The 25631-nt window shown below is 37.0% G+C and overlaps 1 protein-coding gene across 4 annotated transcripts; it reads right to left on the bottom strand.

Moving 5' to 3' along the window:
- Nucleotides 1–427: 427 nt before the first annotated feature.
- On the bottom strand, nt 428–13905 carry LOC111151938 (NADH:ubiquinone oxidoreductase subunit A5). Of its 4 annotated transcripts, XM_022510166.1 has the most exons (5): nt 13770–13905; nt 13447–13491; nt 9387–9503; nt 3735–3800; nt 428–592 (listed from the first exon to the last, which is right to left on the bottom strand). In XM_022510166.1, the coding sequence occupies exons 1-5, from the start codon at nt 13788–13790 to the stop codon at nt 491–493; spliced, it is 351 nt and encodes a 116-aa protein (XP_022365874.1). In that variant the 5' UTR covers nt 13791–13905; the 3' UTR covers nt 428–490. The 4 variants fall into 4 exon arrangements, with proteins under 4 accessions (XP_022365874.1, XP_022365876.1, XP_022365875.1 ...); XM_022510168.1 differs by lacking the exon at nt 9387–9503 and having other exon boundaries at nt 13770–13871; XM_022510167.1 differs by lacking the exon at nt 13447–13491 and having other exon boundaries at nt 13770–13870.
- Between the last annotated feature and the right edge of the window lie 11726 nt (nt 13906–25631).

Raw genomic sequence — 25631 nt, 5'->3', positions numbered from 1 at the left:
CTCAACTGTACAACTATAATTTGATGGCTTTTACTCTTACTACTTCACTTTAGTGACCTATAAATTTATCTAAACAATAATAATAATTAAGTATCTTTCCTGTTTTTTTTTTTTCTTTTTTTCAAGATAAAAATCATTAAATAATCTGTTGAAGACACCACTATAAATACTTAACATTTTGGTTATGGCTTCTGTGCTGAAAATCTACAGGAATTTTTCCAATTAACTTTCAAATCTTTCTACAACCTTTCTGTAAAAAAAAGACAAAAAACAAGTAACAAAAAATCTTTGAGATAATTTAAAAGAATGCTTTACATATCAAAAATGGATTCACAAGTCCTTATTACCATAGTCATCAATTTTAAGAAGTGTCCTAAATATGTTCTGTATTAGTTTTCTTGATTATAAGATGTCAATAATATAGAAACATTTTTAATAGAACATTTAATTACATCCATTTCCCATCAACACACTAATCATTTAATGATGATTATATTGGCCATTTCCATTGGTTGGCAGGAGGCTCTTCCACTAAAGGCTCCCATGGTTTCCACTGTAACATTTTTCTTGCCAGACTTAGTTCATTTTCAGCCTGTTAATAAAAATTTTTAAAAAATCATTTGATTACACTAACAGATATTTATCATAGCTAGTGATTGAAATACAGTTATTAAAACCATTTTCATGTTAATACCTAATAAGCTATTCTACCATCAAATGTTGAACACTATTAATAAAATTATCTTAATTCTCATAGCTACATAATCATGAGCAAGAAAGGATGGCTTTTGATATTTTCTATTTGATTAAAATTTGCTATTAGAGTGTTCAAAAATTTACTTGGTGAATTTTCAATCTTAATTGTCTGTTTCACCATTAGACTATAAATTCTTTGAGAATGAGAAGAATATCTCTTACCTATGAAAATGGCTTTCAAGCTTTATTTTATCATGGCCCACAGTAAAACACAACAAATTCTATTAAAGGATCCATAATATGCACATAAAACAAAACTAAAAATATCATTATGTTTACTAGCTATGATACATTATTTTCTATTTTTTTTTTTAAATGCTAGTCATAACCCATCTATCTGACTTCCTGACCTATAATCACTTGAGACCCACAGTTTGTAAAACAATAATCTATGGAGTGTAGAATATCATAGGGGCACAAAATTTACTGATTGAATTAATTTCCTTAGTCAGATTATGTTACATTTAACTTTTTCCCTTCAAACAAATTTGTAACTATTTAACAAATACTTTAGGTTCTTTTTATTTCACATTTTTATACAACAAAAAGACCTATGACAACTTCTGCTAACTTAGAAGAACACTGTTAAACACTTGTCAGGAGGTCAGAAAAGGAATTCAAATACAGAATAAGTGCCAGATTCCATCACAGACTGTAATTCTTTAAGAAAGGCAATGCCTCATTTATGCCAGTGGGTCAAAACAGCCAATCTATGTTTAGCATCAAGTCTAAAATGTATACAAACAATGAGTTAGAAAATACCATAAATACTAATTTAAAATATCCCTAACAATGGCTGTTTCCCTGACAGCCCTCTGGCCTGGGTCTGTTGACCATTCATGCTTTCTTTAAGCCCCAAAGGCATCGTGTAGTGTGGGGAGGGTGCCTAACCCTAAACCATCACGAGGTCAACCCCATTTCAGGTAGCTGGACTCAGCTGCATGAGAGCTCTGTTGCCCATTCCTGGTCTCTTCCTTACCTCTAACACAGCACCTTTTCCTCCTTCTTCTATCATCCCTCTAAAAATGGGCTGTCAAAAATGGTAGCTACTAGGGCACCTGGGTGGCTCAGTGGGTTAGGCCTCTGCCTTCGGCTCGGGTCGTGATCTCGGGGTCCTGGGATTGAGCCCCGCATCTGGCTCTCTGCTCGGCAGGGAGCCTGCTTCTTCCTCTCTCTCTGCCTGCCTCTCTGCCTACTTGTGATCTCGCTGTCTGTCAAATAAATAAATAAAATCTTAAAAAAAAAAAAAAATGGTAGCTACTACCTACATGTGACTATTGAGTAGGCATTTGAAATGCAGCTAGTTCAAATTCAGACATGCTGCAAGTATAAAGTACACAAAAGATTTTAAAGACTTCATATAAAAAAGAATATAAAATATAACAATATTTTTATATTGGTTATAGGTTTCAATTAATGTTTTAAATATTTTAGGTTAAGTAAAACATTACTAAAATTTAAGCTTAATACTGCCAATGAAATTGTAGAGATGGCACAGCTGACTTAAAATAGCTATTGCACCCTAAGACTGTAACTGCATAATAAATTAATGTGTAAGTTAAACTAATCATGATCAAAGTGAGATCTGACAAAAAAGAAAAAGGAACAGGAAAAGGGCAATAGTAAGTTAGGCAGCAAATTGCCATATGGTACAACAGCTGGTGAATGAATAGAAGGCCAAGAAAATCAGCCTCTGAATGACTGAAATAGTCTACATTCATAAAAGGCCGGATGAATGCCCTATTCCTCTTTTAACAGAGCCATCTAACAATTCTTTTGAATTTGTGTATCATGTCTGTTGGTGATATACCTCCCTAATCACCAATACTACCCACTATATCCTTTTATTTGTCCTTTAATAAAACTGAAGAAATGGTTTTATTTTCTTTAAATTAAAAAAAAAATTAAATGAAACAGAATTGAGTGTCAGATGGCTTCTAAGGGTAGATGTCTGAACCTGTAATACTGTGGCAGGGAGGTGGGTGGTGAAGTGGTGGGGCAAAGCGGAGAATGTGATTTGACCAAATAAAAATTTAAAACATCTTTACATATGAGAGAAAATATTCAGTTGAAGTCAAAAGGCAAAGAGGAGACTAAAAATATGTGCAGATAATATAGCAAAAGTTTAAGGTTAATATCTCTTTTATTTTAAAAAACATTCAAAGAAATATAGAAGATAAATGCTAATAAATAAATAAAATCTTAAAAAAAAACAAATGATAGAGTAAAAACATGAATGATGTAATATATAAAACACAAAATACAAGAACATATTTTAAGCTTAACCTTATTAATAATTGGGGGAAAAATGCACAACTTAAAAAAAGGCACAGGGGGCGCATGGGTGGCTCAGTGGGTTAAAGCCTCTGCCTTTGGCTCAGGTCATGATCCCAGGGTCCTGGGACCTAGCCCCACACTGGTCTCTCTGCTCAGCAGGGAGCCTGCTTCCTCCTCTCTCTCTGCCTGCCTCTCTGCCTGCTTGTGATCTCTGTCTATCAAATAAATAAATAAAATCTTAAAAAAAAAAAAAGCACAGATGTGTTAATCAAAGTAAAAAATAAAAATACATTTTCATTTTATGATTTTGTGATTCAAAAAACCTGTATTTCTCCATATTAAAAATATACTAAGCCTTTAAAACACAAAAGTATGTATCTAAAAAGATAAAATTATTCAAATAATAGTAATATTGTGTTACTAGTTTGAACTAAAGGCTAACAGATTAAATTTAAGGTGTATCCAACTCCAAATCTCCAACAGAAGCCTCATAAATTCAAACTATAATTACTGATAAATATTTAATTGATATATACATGACAGAAGTATTTCCTATATGCAATTATTCTTATATTTGAGAGTTGATTAAATAAAGAAATTTAGGGTTTTTTATTTTTTCTGGAATGTCAGTTTTGTGTCTCTAAGTATTGTGCCTCTGACCATTTAAAGCCAAACAGCTAAATATTCAACTTTTTGTTTACCTGAAGAATAACCTCTTCTAGTTGGCCACACTGAAGTTGGTCTTCTAATTTCTTAACATCTGGTTCCTACAATTTAAGGGAAAAAAAGAAAAAAAGATTTAAACAAAGAAGCACAGTATCTAAATGTTTCAATATCCTAATTAAAAAGACCCAAATAGGGGCACCTGGGTGGCTCAGTGGGTTAAGCCGCTGCCTTCGGCTCAGGTCAGGATATCAGGGTCCTGGGATCGAGTCCCGCATCGGGCTCTCTGCTCAGCAGGGAGCCTGCTTCCCTCTCTCTCTCTCTCTGCCTGCCTCTCTGCCTACTTGTGATCTGTCCCTGTCAAATAAATAAATAAAATCTTAAAAAAAAATAAAATAAAAAATAAATAAAATAAAAAAAATAAAAAGACCCAAATATAAAATAGCACTTATTATAGCAAACATAATTAATTTTTATTTTATTAAGCCCTTACTAATGTTTGCCAAATATCTGGTGGAAACCCATTTCATCTACTATTTTATTGTTTTTCTGTCTTAATATTAACTTGCTTATCAAGAGTAAGAAATATGATGTCCACCTCAGTCTTTCTAAAATACAGATTTTAGGGCACCTGGGTGACTCAGTTGTTAAGCATCTGCCTTTGGCTCAGGCCATGGTCCCAGGGTCCTGGGACTGAGCCCCACATCGGGCTCCCTGCTCAGCAAGAAGCCTGCTTCTCCCTCTCCCACATCTCCTACTTGTGTTCTCTCTCGCTGTGTCTCTCTGTCAAATAAATAAATAAATAAAATCTTAAAAAAATAAATAAATAAAATACAGATTTTAAAATACTACTTTATTTTCTTAGTATTTCCTGTATTTTCTCTGAGAGCATTAGTATTCAAAATAAATGCTACTCTACAACCCAGAATTCTACTCCTAGGTATATACCAAACAGAAAAGTATAATACATTAACCAAATGGCATGTTCAAGAATGTTCACAGCGGCACAAATTATAACCCCAAACTAGAAATAATTCAAATAATCATATATAGAATTAATTAATATAGTATTTGGATATAACAGAATACTACCTAGCAACGAGAATACATGAACTACAACTAGATGCAAGAACACGGATGATTCTCTCAAACATAATACTAAATGAAAGAAATCATACACAGAAGAGCACAGACTTAGATTCCATTTATAAAAAGTTAAAAACCCGGTGACATGAACCTGTGGTGTTAGAGGTCAGAAGAGTAGTTATCTTTAGGAGGGTACTAACTTGGAGGGTAAAAAGAGAGGATTTGGGCATTCTGAAAATGTCCTCTGATTTGGTGTTAACATGGTGTGATTACTTTGTGAAAATTCATCAAGCTCTACACTTATGATTTTTGCATATTTCTTTTGTACATTATTCTTCAATAAAAGGTTTTTTAGAAAAGAAATGCTAATATGTTACCTAGAAAATACAATGACATGTATTTATTGCTAGTAAACTGAGCTTTGTGAGATCCAGAAACCATGTTCTATACATACTTACACATACATAAGGTGTAAAAAGGATGGTTTTTTGACCCACAAAAGGAATGAAAAGAAGGAGAAAAAAAACAAAGATATTTTCTACAGGAACTGGCACGTTCCTGCTTCAGGGCATCTGCTGGCTAACCAGGGATATCTGCATGACTTGTTCCTTCACTTCCATCCAAGTTTTTGCTCATATATCACCTTCTTAGTGAGGACCACTCTTGATAGTAACTTATACTGTGGTAGGTTAAATAATGCCCCACAAAATGTATATGACCTAATCCCTAAAACCTATTAATGTTACCTTGTGGGGCAAATACTTTGCAAATGTAATTAAGAATCTTGAGACAGAGATTATCCTAAATTATCCAAGTAGGCCCTAAATACAATTACAGGAATCATTTAAAGACAGAGGCAGAGTGAAATGATGCACAGAAGAGAAAGTAATGTGACCACAGAGGCAGAGATTAGAATGATAAACCAAAAAATGCTGAAAGCCACCAGAGCTGGAAGAGTCAAGGAACAGGTTCTACCCTAGAACCTCTAAAAGGAATGCAATCTTGTCAATACCCTGATTTGGGCCCTTGGTACTAATTTTAGGATTTTTGGCTTCTGGAAATGTAAAAGAATAAATTTCTATTGTGTTAAGCCACCAAGTTTATTAGGACAGGCAGAGGAAACAAATATATATCGTAACATCCCTCATCACCTATATACACATCATTCTCTTTTCATTTTCCTTCACTGCATTTAACTACTTTCTAACATGCTATTTAATGTACTTCTTTATTAACTTACTTACTTCTTTGCCTCCCATCATTAATGTGTAATCTCCAAGAAGGCAGGGATTTTTATCTACTTTGTTCATTGTCATATAGGCACTGGCTTCCATCACTACAAACATACATGGCATATAAAAGGCATTCAATGTTTCTTGAATAAATGAAAATAGTTAGAAAAGAAGGGGGAGGAAAGCAGATGAACATGTTTGAGAAAGACTGTTTAACTCAGAATTAACTGAGCTTTAAAGCCGAACTCCAAAAGCAAAACAGGGAAGGTGGTCACTGTTAAGAGACCCAGGAGAGTGAAGAAAAGAAGGCAAAGAAGGTTCAATATTTCCAACTCAAGAGAATACTGTGCTAGGAAAAAATTCAAAATTTGTCTTATTGAAGGTAAGTTAATAATATGACTTCTATTTAACAGTGACAGAACATCCTTAAGCTTAATAAGCTACCATGTACTGATCACCATGTGCTTGCAACTGCGTTAAACACTGTACATAATTACCTCATTCAGTCCTAACAATAAGTATTCAAGTAGGTATTATACCCGAATTTTAGATGAGGAAACTGAGACAAAGAATTGGACAATATGCCAATTAGTCACTCAGCAAATAAGTATTAGAGCTGAGATGAAAATTTTGGACAGGCCACAAACCAATACTTTTCACCAATATTCTATCTCCCTCTGAAAAAATATTTACTTTTATTTCCATTTCAGGCTTAGTAAATAGATATTTTATAATCATAACAATATTTACTGAAGACTTCATATAGGACTCTATTGAGGGTTAAAAATCTGTAATAATTTTACCAAAAACAGGAATCAATGATACAACTATTATACAGTGCTTGGGATTATTAAAACTATTTGTATGTAGCCTTTTGGATAGACAAAAATTTCTACAGGACCTTATATAAGCACCAGGCACTATGCTCAATTCTTGGGACACAAAGAGGAATGCAAGCATCAATCATAAGTAGCTTATGGACTAGTAGAGAAGACATAAATAAAATACAGTGTGACAGGTACAATGTAAGAAAGGCAAGGAAGTTGTTAATCTCTACTTAGGGAGATACGAAAAGGCTTCACAGAGGAAGTAACGGATCTTGAGGCCTTGAATAAGCCAGAAAGACAAGGTAAGAGTATTCCAGGAAGAGGGAAGAGAAAATACAAAGAAACACAATAATAAAATTACATGTAAATCACGAAATTATCAGCTGTTTGGTATTGCTGAAGTTTAGGGTATGAAATTGGAAATGACAAGGCAAGATTCAGAAGATAACCCAGAGTCAGACATTGGAGCACCTTCCATACCACTCTAAGGACTTTAACATGTAAGTCAGTGGTTCCCAAACCTGGCTGTACATCAGAGAAAGGCTTGGAGATAAAAGCAGTTAGGAGAGTTTCATACAACTAACTCAGCAAAAATTCTTAAATTCCGCGTCTGAGAAACACTAACCAAGAAACCACATCTGGATCAGATTTATATACTGGGGAAAAAAAAAAAAAACCTCTATTGGCAGTGTGGGGCATATACTGAAGTATGATGGAACTACACATGGACCAGTAAGTTACACAACAATTAAAAGAGTCCAAGTCAGAGAAAACTATTTTAACTAATAAGTGAAAGTAATGACAGTAAACTCTTCTTTGGTCGACACTGGGTAAGAGAGAAAAGAAAAATAGGGCAAAAATAAAGGAAGATATAAAAATAAAAATTTTCTTTTTAAGAAAATACATTTTGAGGCCATCTGAAAGTTAATTAAATCCGTGGATAAAAGGGAAACAGAGAAAAACGATTAAAGTGGGATAAGGTTACAGAGAAGGAAAGCAGAGAAAGACTCAAAGAGCTTTACCTCATGAAAAGAGAAAGGGAAATTTCTTACTCTGTGATGGAAAAAAAAAAAAATGCATAAGCCCATTTTACCTTAAGGAAAACATGAAATCAAAAGAAATGTTGAACTTCCCCTTACAGACTTTCATCTGTAAGCCACTTTCAGAATTGCCAAGCTAAGAATAAAAGTTCTAAATCAAATTGTTTTGCTGCATACCTAGGGAAAAATAATTATTCTCTTTGGACTACAGAGCATGGTAACATAATAATAAGAAAAATGTATTAGGAACACTTATTACTTATATGTAAACTACTTTTAGAGTTTATGAACACTTCTGGAAAATTACAAAAGTCCGTGAAATAATTGCTAGTGTGAAAATTTAATAATTGAAAAATTTAATTGTACAATAGTGCAATATAGTTTGGTATAAAAGAACTAGCAGCAGTTTATGGTGTGTCTGGCTAGGGCCTTTGATTTAAAACCTATAAAATGCTTCTATTAGTCTGCTAGGGCTGCCAACAAAATACCACAGACTCTGTGGCTTCAACAACAGAAATTTATCTTCTCACAGTTCTGGAGACTGTTAGTCCAAGATCAAGGTGCAGTAAGGTCAGTTTCTGATGAAACTGTTTCAGAAACAGTTTCTTTCTGGCTTGCAGATTGTTACTTTTTCATTGAGTCCTCCTCACATGGCTGTCTCTTTTTATAAGGACACTAATTCTACTGAATCAGGGCTCCAATCTTAGGACTTCATTAACCTTAATTACTTCTACAGATGTTCCACCCACACTGGAGAGGGGTTAGGGCTTCAACATACAAATGGGGGGGAGGGCACAGAATCAGCTCATAAAAATGTTTGATACAATTTTTGGTGATTAAGAGACTGAGTTGGTCCTTTCTGCAACAAAGCACTTTTTTTTTTTTTTAAAGATTTTATTTATTTATTTGACAGACAGAGATCACAGGTAGGCAGCGAGACAGGCAGAGAGAGAGGAGGAAGCAGGCTCCCTGCTGAGCAGAGAGCCCAATGCGGGGCTCGATCCCAGGACCGTGGGATCATGACCTGAGCCAAAGGCAGAGGCTTTAACCCACTGAGCCATCCAGGCGCTCCCAACAAAGCACTTTTTTAAAATAGTTATTTCTGAGAATTTTTTTTTTAAACACAACAGACATTTTTTGTTTTCCTTTCATTCTTCTCTACTCTGAAACTAGAGAAAAGAGGTAAGAATTGTTATATCTATAGATAAGTCAATAAATCAACAAAGGACTTGATCAGGAAGAGAGGTAAAAAGAACAATGTGAACTTAGAGAAGAGACCTAATGTTATTTCACTCTGGTATTTAACAGTGGCTTGCACATGGAACACATTTAGTAAAAAGGAATTTGCTGAATGAAGGGCCAAAGGATGGAAGGAAAGCAAAGAACAGAAAAGAGCAAAATATATTCCATATGTGGAATATGCAAAAAATAAACAACTGAACTTTTTTGTTAATATTGCATTGAAACCATATATCCAAGAAAACAAAATCAAGTCAGCTACTTACCACTTTAACCATACTCAGCTTCTCATTTGTAATCTGTTCTGTGTACTTCCTATATGCTGCATTTTTAGGAATTTGCTCAAGAACATCAAGAATCTTTGTGTACAATATTCTTAGCCTCTGAAAAGACAAATCATATACATTTTCAGTTTAAAATATCATCTTAAGATTCAACAGAATACTTCAGAAAGTCTCACAAATTACAAAAAGGCAAAACAAAACAAAAACCCCTCACATCTGTTTTTTAAAAAGCATTTAACTCTTCCTTGTTGCAATTTCTTCATGTCTATGCACTATCTATCACCTTTATAACTGAGGAAAAATGTGAGTACAGTTGATTTGTGGACAACGCTGGGGTTGGGGGCCAGTCCCTGGCATGGTTGAAAACACACATATAACTTATGACTCTCCCAAAACTTAACTAATAGCCTACTATTGACCAGAAGCCTCACCAATAATACAAACAGTTGGTTAACACATATTTTATATGTTGTATGCATCACATATTATATTCTTACAATAAAGTAAGTTAGGGAAAAGAAAATGTTATTAAGAAAGTCTCAAGGAGCGGCACCTGGGTGGCTCAGTGGGTTGGGCCTCTGCCTTCGGCTCAGGTCATGATTTCAGGGTTCTTGGATGGAGCCCTGCATTGGGCTCTCTGCTCAGCGGGGAGCCTGTTTCCCACCTCCCCCACCCTACCGCCCCCTCCTCGGCCTACTTGTGATCTCTCTGTCAAATAAATAAATAAAATCTTTAAAAAAAGAAAAAAAGAAAGAGAAAGTCTTAAGGAAAATACACTTACAGCACTGTACTGTATTTATTGAAAAAAAAAATGTGCATATAAGTGGACCCAAGCAGTTCAAACCTGTGCTATTCAAGGGTTAAATGTAGAAATATGGATACTTTTCACAATGCATGAACAACAAAAGTTGTATATAAGCCAAAGGTATGATAATATGTAAAAATAAAACTGCATTCTAACTTATTACTAATGATCTAATCCGAAAATCAACTCATTTACTAAATCATTATTTCTCAAATTGAGATTCTAAGCACTACAAAATCAGATTTTTTTTTCAATTTTTCTTATCTGAATTTCTGTATAAGTAAAACAATGATTATCAGGATGATCAAATTTAACTAAATGTAGTCCTAATACTTCAGCTTATGATAACGGAGTTGGTATCACGTGAATGAAGGTTTCACCACAGGCTTAACAGGAAAGGAACAAGAGAACTGAATCACTGTACAGCCTGTATTGAAGCACACTGAACTTCAAGTTCACATACAGCAGTCTGGATAAAGTCACATGTAAGAAGCTGTGATAGCAGATGCTAACTCACAAATGTTCACAAGTAGTAAGTATAATCATAAATACACATACATGATGAAGAATTTATTATTTCTTTGTATTTAATTTGAAATGTTTTAGTTTAACTATATAAAATCCACAGATGCTAATACCTAGTTTCATTCATATATATTCACAATATACATTATGAATAAACAAATAAACCTTCAGGGCCTCTAAGAATTGCTTTTCTTAAAAAGCAATCTGCGTATTTAGACATTATTTAGACATTTGATACGATGTTCCATAAGAGAATATTTTTTAACTATACTAATGTAGAAATTATCAGATAACATATAATCTGAATTATACATGGGTTTTCAGCCTCATTGCTTAATTTTAGCAAAGGATATGGCAATTGAGATGTCAAATTAAACAGACTTGGGTTCTAAAATGGAGATGTTAATAATACCTGCTTCATACGTTGTTGTATAGCTTAGAACAGTATCTGGCACACATTAACTTTCAATAAATGTTAGCATCACTGTTCTATTGGAGGGAGTCACTTCAGCAGGTACCAGAGAAAGGTTCCAGAAAAAGAAGTATCTGAGATAGACCTGGAGGAATGATAGGACTTGGGCACTTAAAGATGTAGGAAAAGACAACCTTACACATGGAATACACACATAGGACTGAATGGCAAAAATAAAAGGAATATAAAGTAATTAGTATATAGTTCTAGTTTCCTTTGACTTTGCTGCCCAATAGTCACTGGCCAAATACGGCTATCAAACACCTGAAATGTGGTTAGTCTGAACTAAAAAGTGCTATAAACGTAAATACACAGTGGATTTTGAAGGTCTAGTATAAAAAAAGAGTATAATATATTAATCTTTATATTGATTATATAGTGGAATGGTAACATTTTATTAAAATAAATAAAACATTAACATGTTTTAAATATATTAAATAAAATTATTAGTTTTTACCTTTTTCTGTATTAAAAAAAGTGAGTCCTAGAAAATTTAAAATTACGAACAGAGTTTATATTTATAACCCACATTATACTTTTATTGGACAGCATGTGGCTAGAATATAGAACCGTGAGTTCCATTTTAGACAATAATGAGTCATTATGAACTCATAAGAACTACACAACATTCGTTTAACAAACCTTATATTTACTGAGCACATACCATGTGCTCATTGTAGTTCTAGCAGTGAATAAAATAATAAAAAATCCCTGCCTTCATGAAAATCTACCTTCTAATAGAGAAAGTCAATGAGCAAGATAAATTACTAGAATTCAGAATGCTAAATAGCGGTCTGGAGGGCCTTTATTAGGACTTCTTTACTGAAGAGTGAAATCAAAAGCCAGTGGAGGGTTCCGCTGAGAGACATGACCAGACTCATATGTGTCAAACTGACTCTAGCTTCACTGAAAAAAGACTAAAGTGAAGCAGTGACAAAGAAGGAGAGGCAGTTCGGAAGCAAATGCTTCAGCCTGATGATGGTAGCTGAGAACATTGTAGCAGCAGAGGAGATGGTGAGAAGTACTCAAAATCTGGATATATGTTAAAAGTAGAAACCTAGAGGATGTAATTAAGTACTAAATGTGGGGTGTGAGCAAGAGAGAGAAATTAAACATGATTTCAGGGTTTCTGACCTGAGTGAGTACAAGAATGGAAAGCCATTCATTGAGGTAAGCAAGCCTGAGAGAAGAGCAGATTTTACACAGAAGAACAGGAACCCAATTTTGAACATTAAGTTTGGGTTGCCTGACATTCAAGTGGAGATATCCACTAAGCAATTAAATAGAGAAGACTCTCATAAGTAGAGGTCCCTGCTTGGCACAGAAATCTAACAGTTATCAGTGTATAAATGGTATTTAAAACCACTAGACTGGGTCCAGACAAGGAGACAAATATAAGCAGAGGAAAGTTCCAAGAACTAAGTCTCAGCACTCCAAAATTTGTAAGTGGGGATATGAGAAATAACCAGAATAGGAGAAGGAGAAGAAAGTAAGGGGGAAAAATAACCAAAAAAAGCAGGAGACTGAGGTGTCCCCAAGCCCCAAATGCTTGATGGAGACAGCGCCAAATGTGGCAAGTGCTGTTAATGGGTCAATTAAGATGAGAAACGTGAGGTGACCATTGGATTTAGCAGCACGGAAATCATGGTCACCTTGAAAAGGGCAGTTCTAGCCAAATCTGAAGTGATTCAAAGGGGAGTAAGAGACAATGGAGACAGTTAAGTACAGATAACTCTTTCCAATCATCTATAAAGGGGAGGAGAGAAATGGTGTAATTACTGAAGGAGGAGAGGGATCGCGGCAGGAGGTTTCTGAAGTCTAGATGGAAGCATTCCCACTAGAAGGGAAAACTGATGACATAGGGGTTAGTTGCTAGAGCGATATATTCCGTAAGCCAGAGTGTGCTGGAATATGAGACACCTACGGCAGAAAATGTGAGGCGGGGGTTAAAGGTGGAAAATGGAGCTACAGGTACGGGAGGGCCCTCAAACAAGTACAGGTGAAGCCACCAGAAGGCTACGGAGAAACTGGCAAGGAAAGTGGCTGAAGAACGAGGTCGGGGGGCACGCACGGCACAAACACACGGCACCGCTCAACGAAGTGGGCACTGCTCTGTCTTAAGACAGCTCTCAGGCTGAGCTGTAATTTCAGGCTTGAAATATCCACATCCCCTTGGTCTTTCCAACAAGGTCACAGCGGTCTAGTCGTCCTTGCGATGTCAGGAATGAAGCAGCACGTACCTCGTGCGGACTCTCACATACAGCCAATCCCACAAGGCCGGTGGTCTGTTCGGAAACAAAACACGATTCACGCTGCATACAATTCCGCGCAAAACCACCAGTCCCCTGGCTAAAACTGGCCTAACTCAGCAATCGGTCTCTCAGAGCCACTAGTTTGGGGCGGAGCTACTAAATCTGTCATCTCTGAGGACACAGCTGAACGAGTCCCCCCAAAACCGCGGCAAGCCCGCGCCAGTTCCGGCCATCACCCGCGGGATGAAAGGCTTTCGGGCTGACTCTACCCCCACGATCGAAAGTCCAACAGTGACCTCCAGTCACCTTACCTTCTTCAGCAAACCCGCCATGACGGCGCCGACAGGACGGGGACGCGCAGCCCTCTGGGAACCTCGCTCAGACCCGCTCAATCCACCACCGAGGCCGCCACACCGTCACCTTGGAAACAGCCTCCTTCAGCCTCGCTCAGGATTTCCACCGGGGCAAAGGCTGTACCCCGCCCATTTCTAAGCGGAACGTTGACGCATGCGCAATGAGTACACGAGCGTCTAAAGCGAGCGCTGGAGGAAGCTGGTGTGTGTTAGCTGAGTTATGTCTCGGCTTCTGCCCTTAACTGCCTTTGACGGCTTGCCTAAAGGCAGAGGGAAATACTACAAATCTCCAAAAAGCTGTGACAGAACCTGCACAGCTTAACCTTTGGCGAATTCCTCAACCTCCCTTCCACGGTGCAGCGTATAGTAAAATGAGAGTGGTTCTCTGGAGCTATCATCTAAGTGATCGAATAACAGCAAGGGTTAATTCGTAGCGCAAGCATATCAGTATTCTCGGTCTAATGCGCCAAAGCATTTTGCAGTGTGAGGCCATTTCCTATCTCAACCCTTTTCCACTTCACCTTTCGGAAGTACATCATCCACTTTTCCTCAGGTGGAAGTGACAACAGACCACACCACTTCTCCCCACTTACCTCTGCAGACGTTCATCGAGTACGCATTATGTGGTAGTTACCGGGACATAATTTGTAAGACAGGATCCTACATCCTGGAATTTACTGAACAATAATGAAAAGATGCATTAATATTTGGTAAGTGTTCTAAAACAGTCTGTGCCAAGTGCAGTGGTAGCAGGGAAGCGGAAGTAACTAACCAAAAATGGTAGGTGACTGTAGTTAAAGAAGGCATTTGCTAAAAAGTCAACGAGAGAAAAGCACAACAAACTGAGTAAACACGCATGTGTATATATAAAAAATATAAAAGCCAAAGTCCTTTCTCTGCCTTTCATCTGCACCAGAGAGCCCCACAGCCTCTCACTTCTCAGAACCGACCTCCTTTTCTCTTCTCCATGCTTAGGTAGCTGTTCTAATTCTTTCCTAGGAAAACCATTCCACCAGATGGGCACATGGCTCCATCTTTCACTTCCTTCAAGTCCTTGCTCAAATATTAACTTCTCATTACGGCCTGCCCAGGCTATGAAATCTACCCTACAATCCTTGCGATCTTTGTTTTGTTTTCTTCATAGTCTTTATCCCCTTCTAATACACTATCTAATTATTTTGCTTATATTGTTACTGTGCATCACCCTTTCTAGAATATATAAGCCATATGCAGTGGAAATTTATTCCTACCACATCTGAAATGCCTAAAATAGTACATGGTACATAATAAACATTCAATAAATATATTTTTAATGAATACAATAGAAAGATAGGCAAAGGAAATGAAAAGGCAATTGACAAAAATGGAAACAGGAAGAGTCAATAAACGTGAAAAGGATTCAACCTCCCTAATAATACAGTGCAAATTAACTATAATTTTACTGACATCTTACGGACAAAAATTAAAGACTGACAATACCAAGTGATAGCAAGGATGTGGAGCAACAGAAACACTCATACACTGCTGGTGGGAGCGAATTGGTATAATCACTTTAGAGAATAACTTCACAATAGTTAGTTGAAGATATGCAAAACCTACAACTGAGTGTTATAGGTTAAATTTTGTCCCCCCAAATTCGTATGTTGAAGTCATAACCCCACTATCTCAAAATGTGACCTTATATAAAAATAGGATCTTTGCAAATGTAATTAGTTAAGATGAGGTCATGATAATGGGCCTTTGTCTAAAACAACTGAGGTGCTTATTAAAAGGAAATATTTGGATCCAGAGAAATATACACAGGAAGAATGGCAAACAAAATGCAAAGGTGAAGGCAGAGATAAGGATGATGCTTCTGTGAGCCAAAGAACAACAAAGAGTGCTAGAAAATCCCTAGAAGTTAGGGGAGAGGAGGAAACAAATTCTCTTAGCCCTTAGAAGAAACTGACTCTGACTTGACCTCAGATTTAGCTAATACTTTTAATGATGTTTTAAATCCCTGAGTGTGTGGTATTTTGTTACAGCAATCCTATAAACTAACACTGAGTAATAGATTTGTTTGATCAATGTTCCTTTCTTCTATTAGGATAGCTGTCCCTAGAAATATGAACCATGGAGGCCTTTTTTTTTTTCAGCTTCGTATTTCCATTATGGGGGGGTCATAATCTTTCTAGCTCAGATTACTCAAGAATTAGGCTTCACCATAGCTTCCATAATAATTTCTAACTTCTTGTGTTTAAATAATTCATAATGACAAATCAGGACAGAGGAAATACATATTAACACATATGCATGTACTAATGGCATTTTAAAGATACAAGCAGGCACGTATATGGATGTATACACATACAAAAATACAAACTACTGAACTGGAACAAACCATCGGATGCATCAGTTTGCTCCTGCAATGGTGACATTTATATTTGGACACACTAGATTAGATTCAGGAAATGATATTAGGATTGAGAGGAAATGTCCTTATTTTTCAAACCAAATAATGCTGAAATAATCACCGGAATTTAGATGAATGGAAGTTTATGAGGTCACAAACTTTATTCCCTGTCCCCCCGCCAGATTCTAAGAACTTCTGTCATTGTAGATATGTTCTAGAACACAGAATCATGTGATTATAAAACATGCATGTGTTTTCACTTGTTGTGGCTTTGGGAGTTTAGGCTTCTGCCGTACTGTATTTGCTAAAGACACCACGGCTAGACAGACCTAGCTGATCCTGGCTAAGGTACTGCATAGCTAACCATTTCTATGTGGTGGGAAAATGTGTAGGTTTTCTGAAGCAACCCCGTTGCAGAGGTGCAAGGCTATGTATGGAGAGGGCTTGATAGTGGTGCCCTATATGTGATAGTAGAATTGCCTACAAAGAAATCAACCTTGGCACCTGTGATATCAGAAAGGGATTTGGGAATATCTTAATGTGAGCAGCAAGGACATCAAATGTATGATATTCTTTTTGGGAGAGAGTTCCCAGAGGGTAAGTGTTAGAATCCTCCTAAGGAAGGAGACAGATGTTAGGAAGTTCTGTGAATAAAATTAGAGCAGGCCAGGTGACTTAGAGCTAAAATCTGGATCTCATGTTTTACATAATAGGCTGTGGAGGACCCCTAGCTCTTCCAATAAGGGAGGTCTTGTTTCCCCCAAATTAAGTAACTGAACGGTTTAAGACTTCCTACACTGCTGCTTACTGACAGAGGCTCTGTGAAGGGCTGGATCTTACCAAAATTATGTTATTAAAGTGTTTCTCTAGAATCAAGGGCTCTGGAACTATGCTCCCCAGCCAATTGCTTGAAGGAGGCATGAAACTAGATGGCTGAAAAAGAAGAAAGCATCTCAATTATCAGGGCACAAGGGGCTCTAATAATCTAGAGGAGATAAGTACTACCTCGGCCAGTTTACTCTTCGTTTTCATGGTCAGGGAGCAAGGGTAAAAATAATGTCGCCTCAGGTAGTATTCTTTCCTCTCCCATACTTGGCAAGAAAGAAAATAATTTTTTTCAAGTTCGTTCTTAGAACAGACCAAAATGTTAAAATTTGAATTGTTTGGATATTACCCATCTCTTGTGCCTCCATTCATATCGGGCATATTCAAAACATTTTAAATTTTTTTCAGTCTTTTCTATCTATGCTGTGGATATTTGTAAAAAGTGTTCATAACCAGATAATTTTCAATATGTTTTCAATATAGTGCTTTTTAGAACCTCACTCTAAATTGGGCTATAACTTAGATAAAAGCCATTACCAAGTTTTGTCTTAGTGGCTGTCAGCTTCCATGTATTTGAGTTACCTGATGTGTGAGAAAATGGGGCTATCCGACACTGCCACCCAGACTTGGGATAAGTTTAACACTGAGGTTAAACATTTAGGTATCTCTTAACATTGAGGTTTAACATTGAGGTATCTCTATTGAAAGGTAGAACCTATGCAAGGATCGCGTAATAAAGATTTCTAGTAATAAAGACTTCACCCCTACTGGTGGGGGGTCATATCTAGCATTACTTCTGTGACCAAAAGCTGCTGCTCTCCACTTGAAAGCAAGCAAGAAAAAAAAAAATGATTAAAGTCAGGAATTTTTTAAGATGGTGGAAACTATCCTATGAGATTAAAATAATAAACATTTATTAACATAAATGGTAATAATAATATACTAATAAAGTGGTAATAAAACAGTAATTACTGTTGAAATGAATACCTTAACAGAATTTAGAAATAAGATAATAAGATTTGCCATTTTGTATCAATGATACTTGTTTAAAATGCAGTTTCTACATTTATTATATCTTTCACCACTTTCAACTTTTTGTTATACTTAATTTTATCTTATTTGAAAAGCTGAGGGGTGCCTGGGTGGCTCAGTGGGTTAGGCCTCTGCCTTCAGCTCGGGTCATGATCTCAGGGTCCTGGGATCAAGCCCCGTGTCGAGCTCTCTGCTCAGCGGGGAGCCTGCTTCCCTTCCTCTCTCTCTCTCTCTGCCTGCCTCTCTGCCTACTTGTGATTTCTGTCTGTCAAATAAATAAATAAAATTTAAAAAAAAAAAAGAAAGAAAGAAAAGCTGAGCAAATACTTTAATTGTGGAAACTGTTAATCTAAATGCCACGGTCAGGGGCACCTGGGTGGCTCAGCTGGTTAGGCATCTGACTTCAGCTCAAGTCATGATCTCAGGGTCCTGGGATTGAGCCCTGTCAGGGTCCCTGCTCAATGGGGAGTCTCACTTCTTCTCCTGCTCCTCCTCCCCCACTTTTTTTTCTCTCTCTCCCCCCCAACCCCCTCAAATAAATAAACAAATTAATTAATTAAAATTCCATGGTTAACCTAGCTTTAATTCCCAAAAGTTCCATTATTTGCAATATATAATATTATGCAAGTTATAATATGTAATATAAAATAGTCTCAGGGATCTTCTTATACATTCAGGCAACTTGCCTCTCTCCATCACAAAGTAATCCTGTAATACAGAGGTATTACAAAATATCCCAAACCGCCTCTTTGTTTTCCAGAGAAAGCCAGTTACGACTTCATAAGCCATGCAGTCAGTTCTCCAGGAGGTGGTGATAAAGAGACAAATGTAAACGGTAGTCTTGGCAACCTTATTCCATTGAGGGATGAAGAGACCTTTTTTTTTTTTTTAATTTTCTGGCAAGTTCATTTGGTAAAAAGCATAATTAGCAGTACAACATAAAGGAGTTTGGTCTAAAATATCTCAGATATATATAGACAGCAAGAAAAATATCTAGTCCAGGAATGGCGAGGACCCAAAAGAGCCAATCTGCCACTTAAAAGTCATTATTAAAAACAGTAAATATCAGGATAAGGAGGATTTGATTATATGCCCTTATATGACATTAGAACATTATTGGATGCACTGTTAATAGTTGGAGAATGTATGAGATTAACTTAAAGGGCAGTGAAAGGGAAGAGGAAAGGGGGATAGTCCAAATATTGCTGCCAGCACCTGGGGGAAGGAGGGTAGCAGGGAAAAGAAACAGGCTGAAGAAAGGTGGATGCTGTTACTAAAATTCCAGCTCAATGAGAATAGAACCAGTACACCCACAGTAACTCAGGGCCAGTAAACAAGGCAGAAAAGGGAAGCTAACGGAATTCACATAACATCCTAAAAGTACAGCATAGCTGCGATAGTTGGAAAGGATATGATGGGGAAGAACCTCGAAGAAATATAGAGGCAAGCATGTTAAATATAATTGATTTCTCAGCTTAATTACAAGAAAGAGGATGCAGAAGAGAATAGGAGTGTGATGTAAATGTCTTACTATGGGTAACTTAGATGAGTAGAAATTACAAGCAAATAATGATTGCTGTTATTAAGTCTTTGTTAAAGAAAAACTGCATTATAATGAAATATGATCAAATCCTTGTCAGCAATACGGAAAGCTGGGGCACCTGGATGGCACAGTCGGTTAAGCATCTGCCTTTGGCTCAGGTCATGATCCCAGGGTCCCGGGATCAAGCTCCACGTCGGGCTCTCTGCTGAGCGGAGAACCTGCTTCTCCCTCTCTCTGCCTGCCTCTCTGCCTACTTGTGATCTCTCCCTCTCTGTCCAATAAATAAATAAAATCTTAAAAAAAAAAAAAAAACAGGAAAGAAAACTTCTAACTACTGCCGTTGTCTTAGGTGGTAACACTTTTCTTCAGACCACCTCACCATGCTCACAAGTCTCAGACTGTCCCTTCCAAGAAAGTTGCCAGGCCACTACTCTAGTCAGCATCCACATGATGTCTTCTTGACTGGCCTTTATTTCTGGGATAGTCTAGGCATGAGCAAGGAAAGCTAAATAGAGTAAGAAACTGACTTCCTATGTCCTCACTTACTCCAGAAAGTACATCCACTCACCTCTAGTCCTAGGCTTGATCCCACCCACCTTGACAGATTATGGTCTGAGCAGATATTAGTTCTGCAAGAGACACATTGCAGGGCGCCTCTGTGGCTCAGTGGGTTAAGCCTCTACCTTCCGCTCAGGTCATGATCCCAGTCCTGGGATGGAGCCCTGCATCAGGTTCCCTGCTCAGCGGGGAGCCTGCTTCTCCCTTTGCCACTCCCCCTGCTTGTGTCGTCTCTCTCTCTCTCTGTAAAATAAATAAAGTCTTCAAAAAAATAATTAAAAAAAAAAAGAGAGAGAGAGAGACACTGCAAGGGAGATACCAAGCAATTTCTCCTTCCTTAGTCTTAATTTGGAAGAGTCAGGTGGGCTTATCTTTCCTTTTCCGCCCTGCGCATTTTCCATTCCCACTAGCATTTATATAACCTTTTTTTCTCTTATGGATACCTCTCCCTTAGGGTCTTTTTTCCCAAATCACTGTGAACTGAAAAGGATTCTAAGCAGGAATATATCTCTGCACTTTCCGGCTTTATGGCTTGGGCCGCTCCTTCAGCTACACTGGTCCAGCTGTGAGACTCACAGTGGTTGGATTAAGTCATCATTTCCTGAGAGGCGGCTCAGAACCCCTTAGCTGTTCAAGGCTGCATTCCAGGGCATTCAGGTCAATATAAGTTATAACAGTATTTGTTTTGACTTCTATTTTTAGGTCATAAATAACTTTAAATGTTCCCCATTAAAACAAGAATATCGGAAAGCTTCCAAGTGCACAGCAGATGAGTATGTGCTGGAGGTCAGATGAGATTGGGAGCAACGCACCACACTTGCACACAGAAAGCCTCAACAGTTTTGACTGTTATTTAGGATTGAGTTGCTTTTAATTTTGGTCAGAATATTGACATTTTATAGTCAAGGTACAGAACACTTCCTTTACCATAAGGATCTCTCACGTTGCCTTTTTTTTTTTTTTTTTCTTCACACGGGGCTTGAACTCATGATCCTGAGATTAAGGCCTAAGCTGAGATCAAGAGTCAGATGCTCGCCAAATGAGCCACCCAGGTGTCCCTCTCACGTTGCCTTTTTATAGCTACTCCACTTCCCTCTCATTCACCCCCTTTTACTCTGGGCAACCACCAGTCTGTTCTCCATCTCAAGAATGTTCTATAGATGAAATCACACAGATTATAACCATTTGGGATTCTCTGTTCTCACTCAGAATGATTCTCTGGAGAGGCATCCGGATTGTGAGATGTATCCATAGTTTGCTTTTTTATTGCTGAGTAGTATCACAGTTTGTTTAACCACTCACCTGTGGAAGGACAATGGCTACTATGAATATTCGTGGTCAGATTTTGGAGTGAACGTGCGTCTTCATCTCTCTGGTATAACTACACAGGAGTGCAGTTGCTGGGTGTATTTTAATTTCATGTCTAAGTTTTTAAGAAACTATTAAACTGTTTTCCAGAGTGGCTGTATCATTTTACATTCCTACCAGAAATGCACAAATAACCCAGTTTTCTCCATCCTTGCCAGGATTTAATCTTATCACTATTTTTTTTTAAAGATTTTATTTATTTACCTGACATAGAGAGATCACAAGTGGGCAGAGAGGCCGGCAGAGAGAGAGGGGGAAGCAGGCTCCCCACTGAGCAGAGAGCCAGATGCAGGACTCGATCCCAGGACCCTGAGATCAAGACCTAAGCCGAAGGCAGAGGCTTAACCCATTGAGCCACCCAGGAAGCCCACTATTTTTGTCTTTAATTTTAGTCATTCTGTGTGGTATAGAGTGATGTCTCATGTAATGTGGTTGTAATTTCCATTTCCCTAATGACTTGTTGATGTGAAACATCTTTCCATGTGTTTTTTTGCACTTTTATAGGGTCTTCTCATTAAAAACAAATAAGGTAACTCCATGAGGTACGAGTGATAGATGTATGAATTACTTTGATTGTGATAATCATTTCAAAATATGTACGTATATCCCATCATCACATCACACCCTTTAGATACGTACAATGTTGTCAATTATACCTCAGAAAAGTGGTCAAACAAACTAAAACATCACCAGAGCACAACTAAATTTAGAAATAGTTTAGTTTCTGCTTCCTCTTTACTAATTGTGAGAGCAAAAACCTGATTTTTACTTCTTATACTTTTCCACAGTGCTCTCTACAGAGCTAGTCAAAGTAAGCATACCTGACAAACAGACTTGAGTCAGCAGACAGATTGTCAAAGCACTGAGGGAGTCATCAGAAATTAGAAGCGATGGAAGAGGTTGGATTTGAGAACCATAAAACACCCTCTTTCTTACCACCAATATTCTGGTTTTACCCTCAGTATTTCAGGCTTAAGGATCATGGAAGGGAAACACTGAAGAAAGCTCTGAAGACATTTTCAGAAGATCCTGCATAAGCTAGTCTCTGTTCTTCACATGCATAGTATTTTCCTCTTTAAGTTTAAATGGCCTGAGACTGTACTTTTTAATGTTTATTTGTTTTTTTAGTAATCTCTATTTACTCTAGCAGTTCATTCATACAGTGAGGCAGTTAATTCCTTAACCAATTGTGCTTTGTTCAAAAGAACTTGTAGCAAATAATATTTTTTCTTGAATAGTCATGTCTTACTCAGTAATGGGCGGTTCATATCATGTTTAAGTAATTCCGGTCTCATTTTCCTTCACAGTACTCTTTATTTTGCTATTTCAGTCTCGGATACTTCACTGGATTCACATCTGACTCCGTTAACTTCCAGCTCCCTTGGGCTCTACTTACGGCACAAATCGGAGAAAAATGTGGAGAGAAAGGTGAGGGTTCACCATGAATGTGTGAAATTGATCCTCTTCCTTAATCAATAAAATAGGCTCATTTACGCTTAATGATATAACATGTATTTGCTCAGATTTTTGTATTTTTTTCCTACACTGCCAGCTTTTATTTTTTATGTAGTTCGTCACATACTAAGAAAAACATCTATTTTTTACTTAGAGATTGGCTTTATATTTATAATATTACATAATTCTCTTGGTTTCCACTTTTTTAACAGTTGCTGTTAGTTCGCTAGTAGGAAAAAGTTGACGAAATAGTCATGTTCCTTCTTCCACCTCACCCACCCCCTGCCTCCCTGTGTTTTCTCTACCACTCAATTTTAGTAAAAAACTATTACTTTTCTTCGTGTTCACCTTCATATGTTAAATATTTTTATACTTCCATAATATAGTATGTCAAATTTACTTTTTATCATTTTTTTTTCCCAGCCACAGCAACGGAGGTAGTCAACACTGCACTAAACTACTTTTCCTTTCTATCCCAAATTTATGTTAGCTGTATCATTTCTATGTTGTCAGGGCATGTAACATCAATATTCTGTTCTGTAACTCTAATTCCTACCTTGCTTTTATTACTAGTTCTACCGTAAATATTTTTTCAATATTCTCTGCTAATCCATATGTCATAGTAACCCCAGTCATTTATTGTTTGGCTGAATTAATCCTCTAGCAGTTTCTTTAAGAAGGTCTCATAGGAACAATATACAGTATTTTTTGAATCTTACAAGTGGATCCTTGAGGGGTAGCGTGACCAGATATAAGATGATTGGCTCATGGTGATCTCCAGGTGCTGCTTTGGAGAAATACTATGTCAGATTGCTGTTCCCTTTATAATTTTTTTTAAACCCTAGCAATACATTTTCCTTTATCTTTAAAATCCAGTAGCATTAGTTGATTATGCCTCTGTATTAACATTTTAGGTCATTTTCCCCTGATACACAGTGCATCCTGTAGCTACATGGATTTAAATCTTTTATTTCAGGAAGTTTTTATTTATGCCTTTCTATTCTTGTTTGCTTCTTTTCTTTTTAACTTCTTTCTTTAGAGTCTCTGCCAGTTCATTTGTTGAACCTTGACTATTTTAAACATAAAGATATGTAGATATATACTCTACTGACCTTTTTAATGCTTTTAAGTTTGTCATTCTATTTTGTTTTCTTTTCTCATTGTTATCCCTGTATTTCACACTGTGTCCTCTTCAGGGTCCACTCTCTCTAGAGAAGTTTTTCAAATTTGATCAAAAAAGCTTATTTCCCCTCCCTTTCTGAATTTGGCTAGCTTTTTTTTTTTTTTAAACTTTCTGCTTTCCTATTTCCGTTTGTTCACTTAGTTCTCACATTTCTACTTTGTAGTCTTTTCATTGATGAAATTATGTCATTGTTATTTCACTTAATGATAAAGTAGATGACCATAATTTTCATTTACTCCGTGGCAACACCTTCCATATGAGTGTGATTTATCTGCTGGAAAGTTCTGCTACTCTCATCCTTATCTTTCATTGTATTTACATCTATCCTGTAAGACTCCGATATTTATTAATTATTTTAAAACAAGTTGGATTTTCCTGGGCTGACCATGTTCAGGAAAGAACAGACAGACTGCTTCCTGCAGCTATCACTCATCTCTGTGGTTCTTGGGGTAGCTCCCTCCCTCTAGTTCTCTTAACCAAACCAGATACAAGAGAGTTTGTGCCACCACTTTCCTGTCTTGGACGCCGCACAGATTACTATAGTCAAAGGTAGTAGCTTTTAAGAAAGAACTCAGTCTGAATGTGAGTGCTTCAGAAAATGTGCATGTGCTGGTGTGTTTTTGTTGTTGTTTTAAAGATTTTATTTATTTATTTGGCAGAGAGAGATCACAAGTAGGCATACAGACAGGCAGAGGGAGAGGCGGAAGCAGGCTCCCTGCTGAGCAGGGAGCCCCATGTGGACTCGATCCCAGGACCCTGAGATCATGACCTGAGCTGAAGGCAGAGGCTTAATCCACTGAGCCACCCAGGCGCCCCTGTGCTGGTGCTTTTATGATCTGTTGCCACTGGCCTTCTCATGGTTCCGTACTTCTTTTTACATCCTCTTGCAAAGATTTATTTCTAATCTTTATGCTTTTAGCAGCCCTTATATTTTTGTGAGGTCTACTGATTGTTTTAGTCTGGTTTTGCTGAGAATGATGTTTACATCTGTTTGGGGGTCATTCTCCTTATTCCTTTTGCATAATTTTCCAGAAAAAAAGAAAAAATAACAAACTTATTACCCAAGTTCAAACCAGAAAACATTATCAATTGTGATTGGAAAACGATTCTTTTATTAATATCCTATAAGGTTATGACTATAGTTGTAAAAAATAGCTATTGCATAGGAAGTCATACTTAAGTCACCAACTGAAGTCTGTTTTTTTGTGGTTTTTTTTTTTCATATTATTGGCTATTAAGCCAGGTTTTTACCTCACAGACCTATCTGACTAATATTTTGAGCTTTTATGTATGGCTTTAATATGTCCTTGATAAATTCCATTGTTGGATTTTCCCCATCTTTCTAGCATATTGAGAAAATTTTGTATTTTGATAAGATCCCTTGTGTTCTATTATTTCCAGGAATGTGTTCCACTCTTATTTTCACCATGTATTTTATGATTTCACTATTATCCACTATTATGT

The sequence above is a fragment of the Enhydra lutris genome, unplaced genomic scaffold (assembly GCF_002288905.1).
Source record: "Enhydra lutris kenyoni isolate GAN:26980312 unplaced genomic scaffold, ASM228890v2 scaffoldscaffold27, whole genome shotgun sequence".
Lineage (NCBI taxonomy): Eukaryota > Metazoa > Chordata > Mammalia > Carnivora > Mustelidae > Enhydra > Enhydra lutris.
Note: the sequence above shows the minus strand (reverse complement) of the source record. Positions and strands in the feature narration are given on the sequence as shown.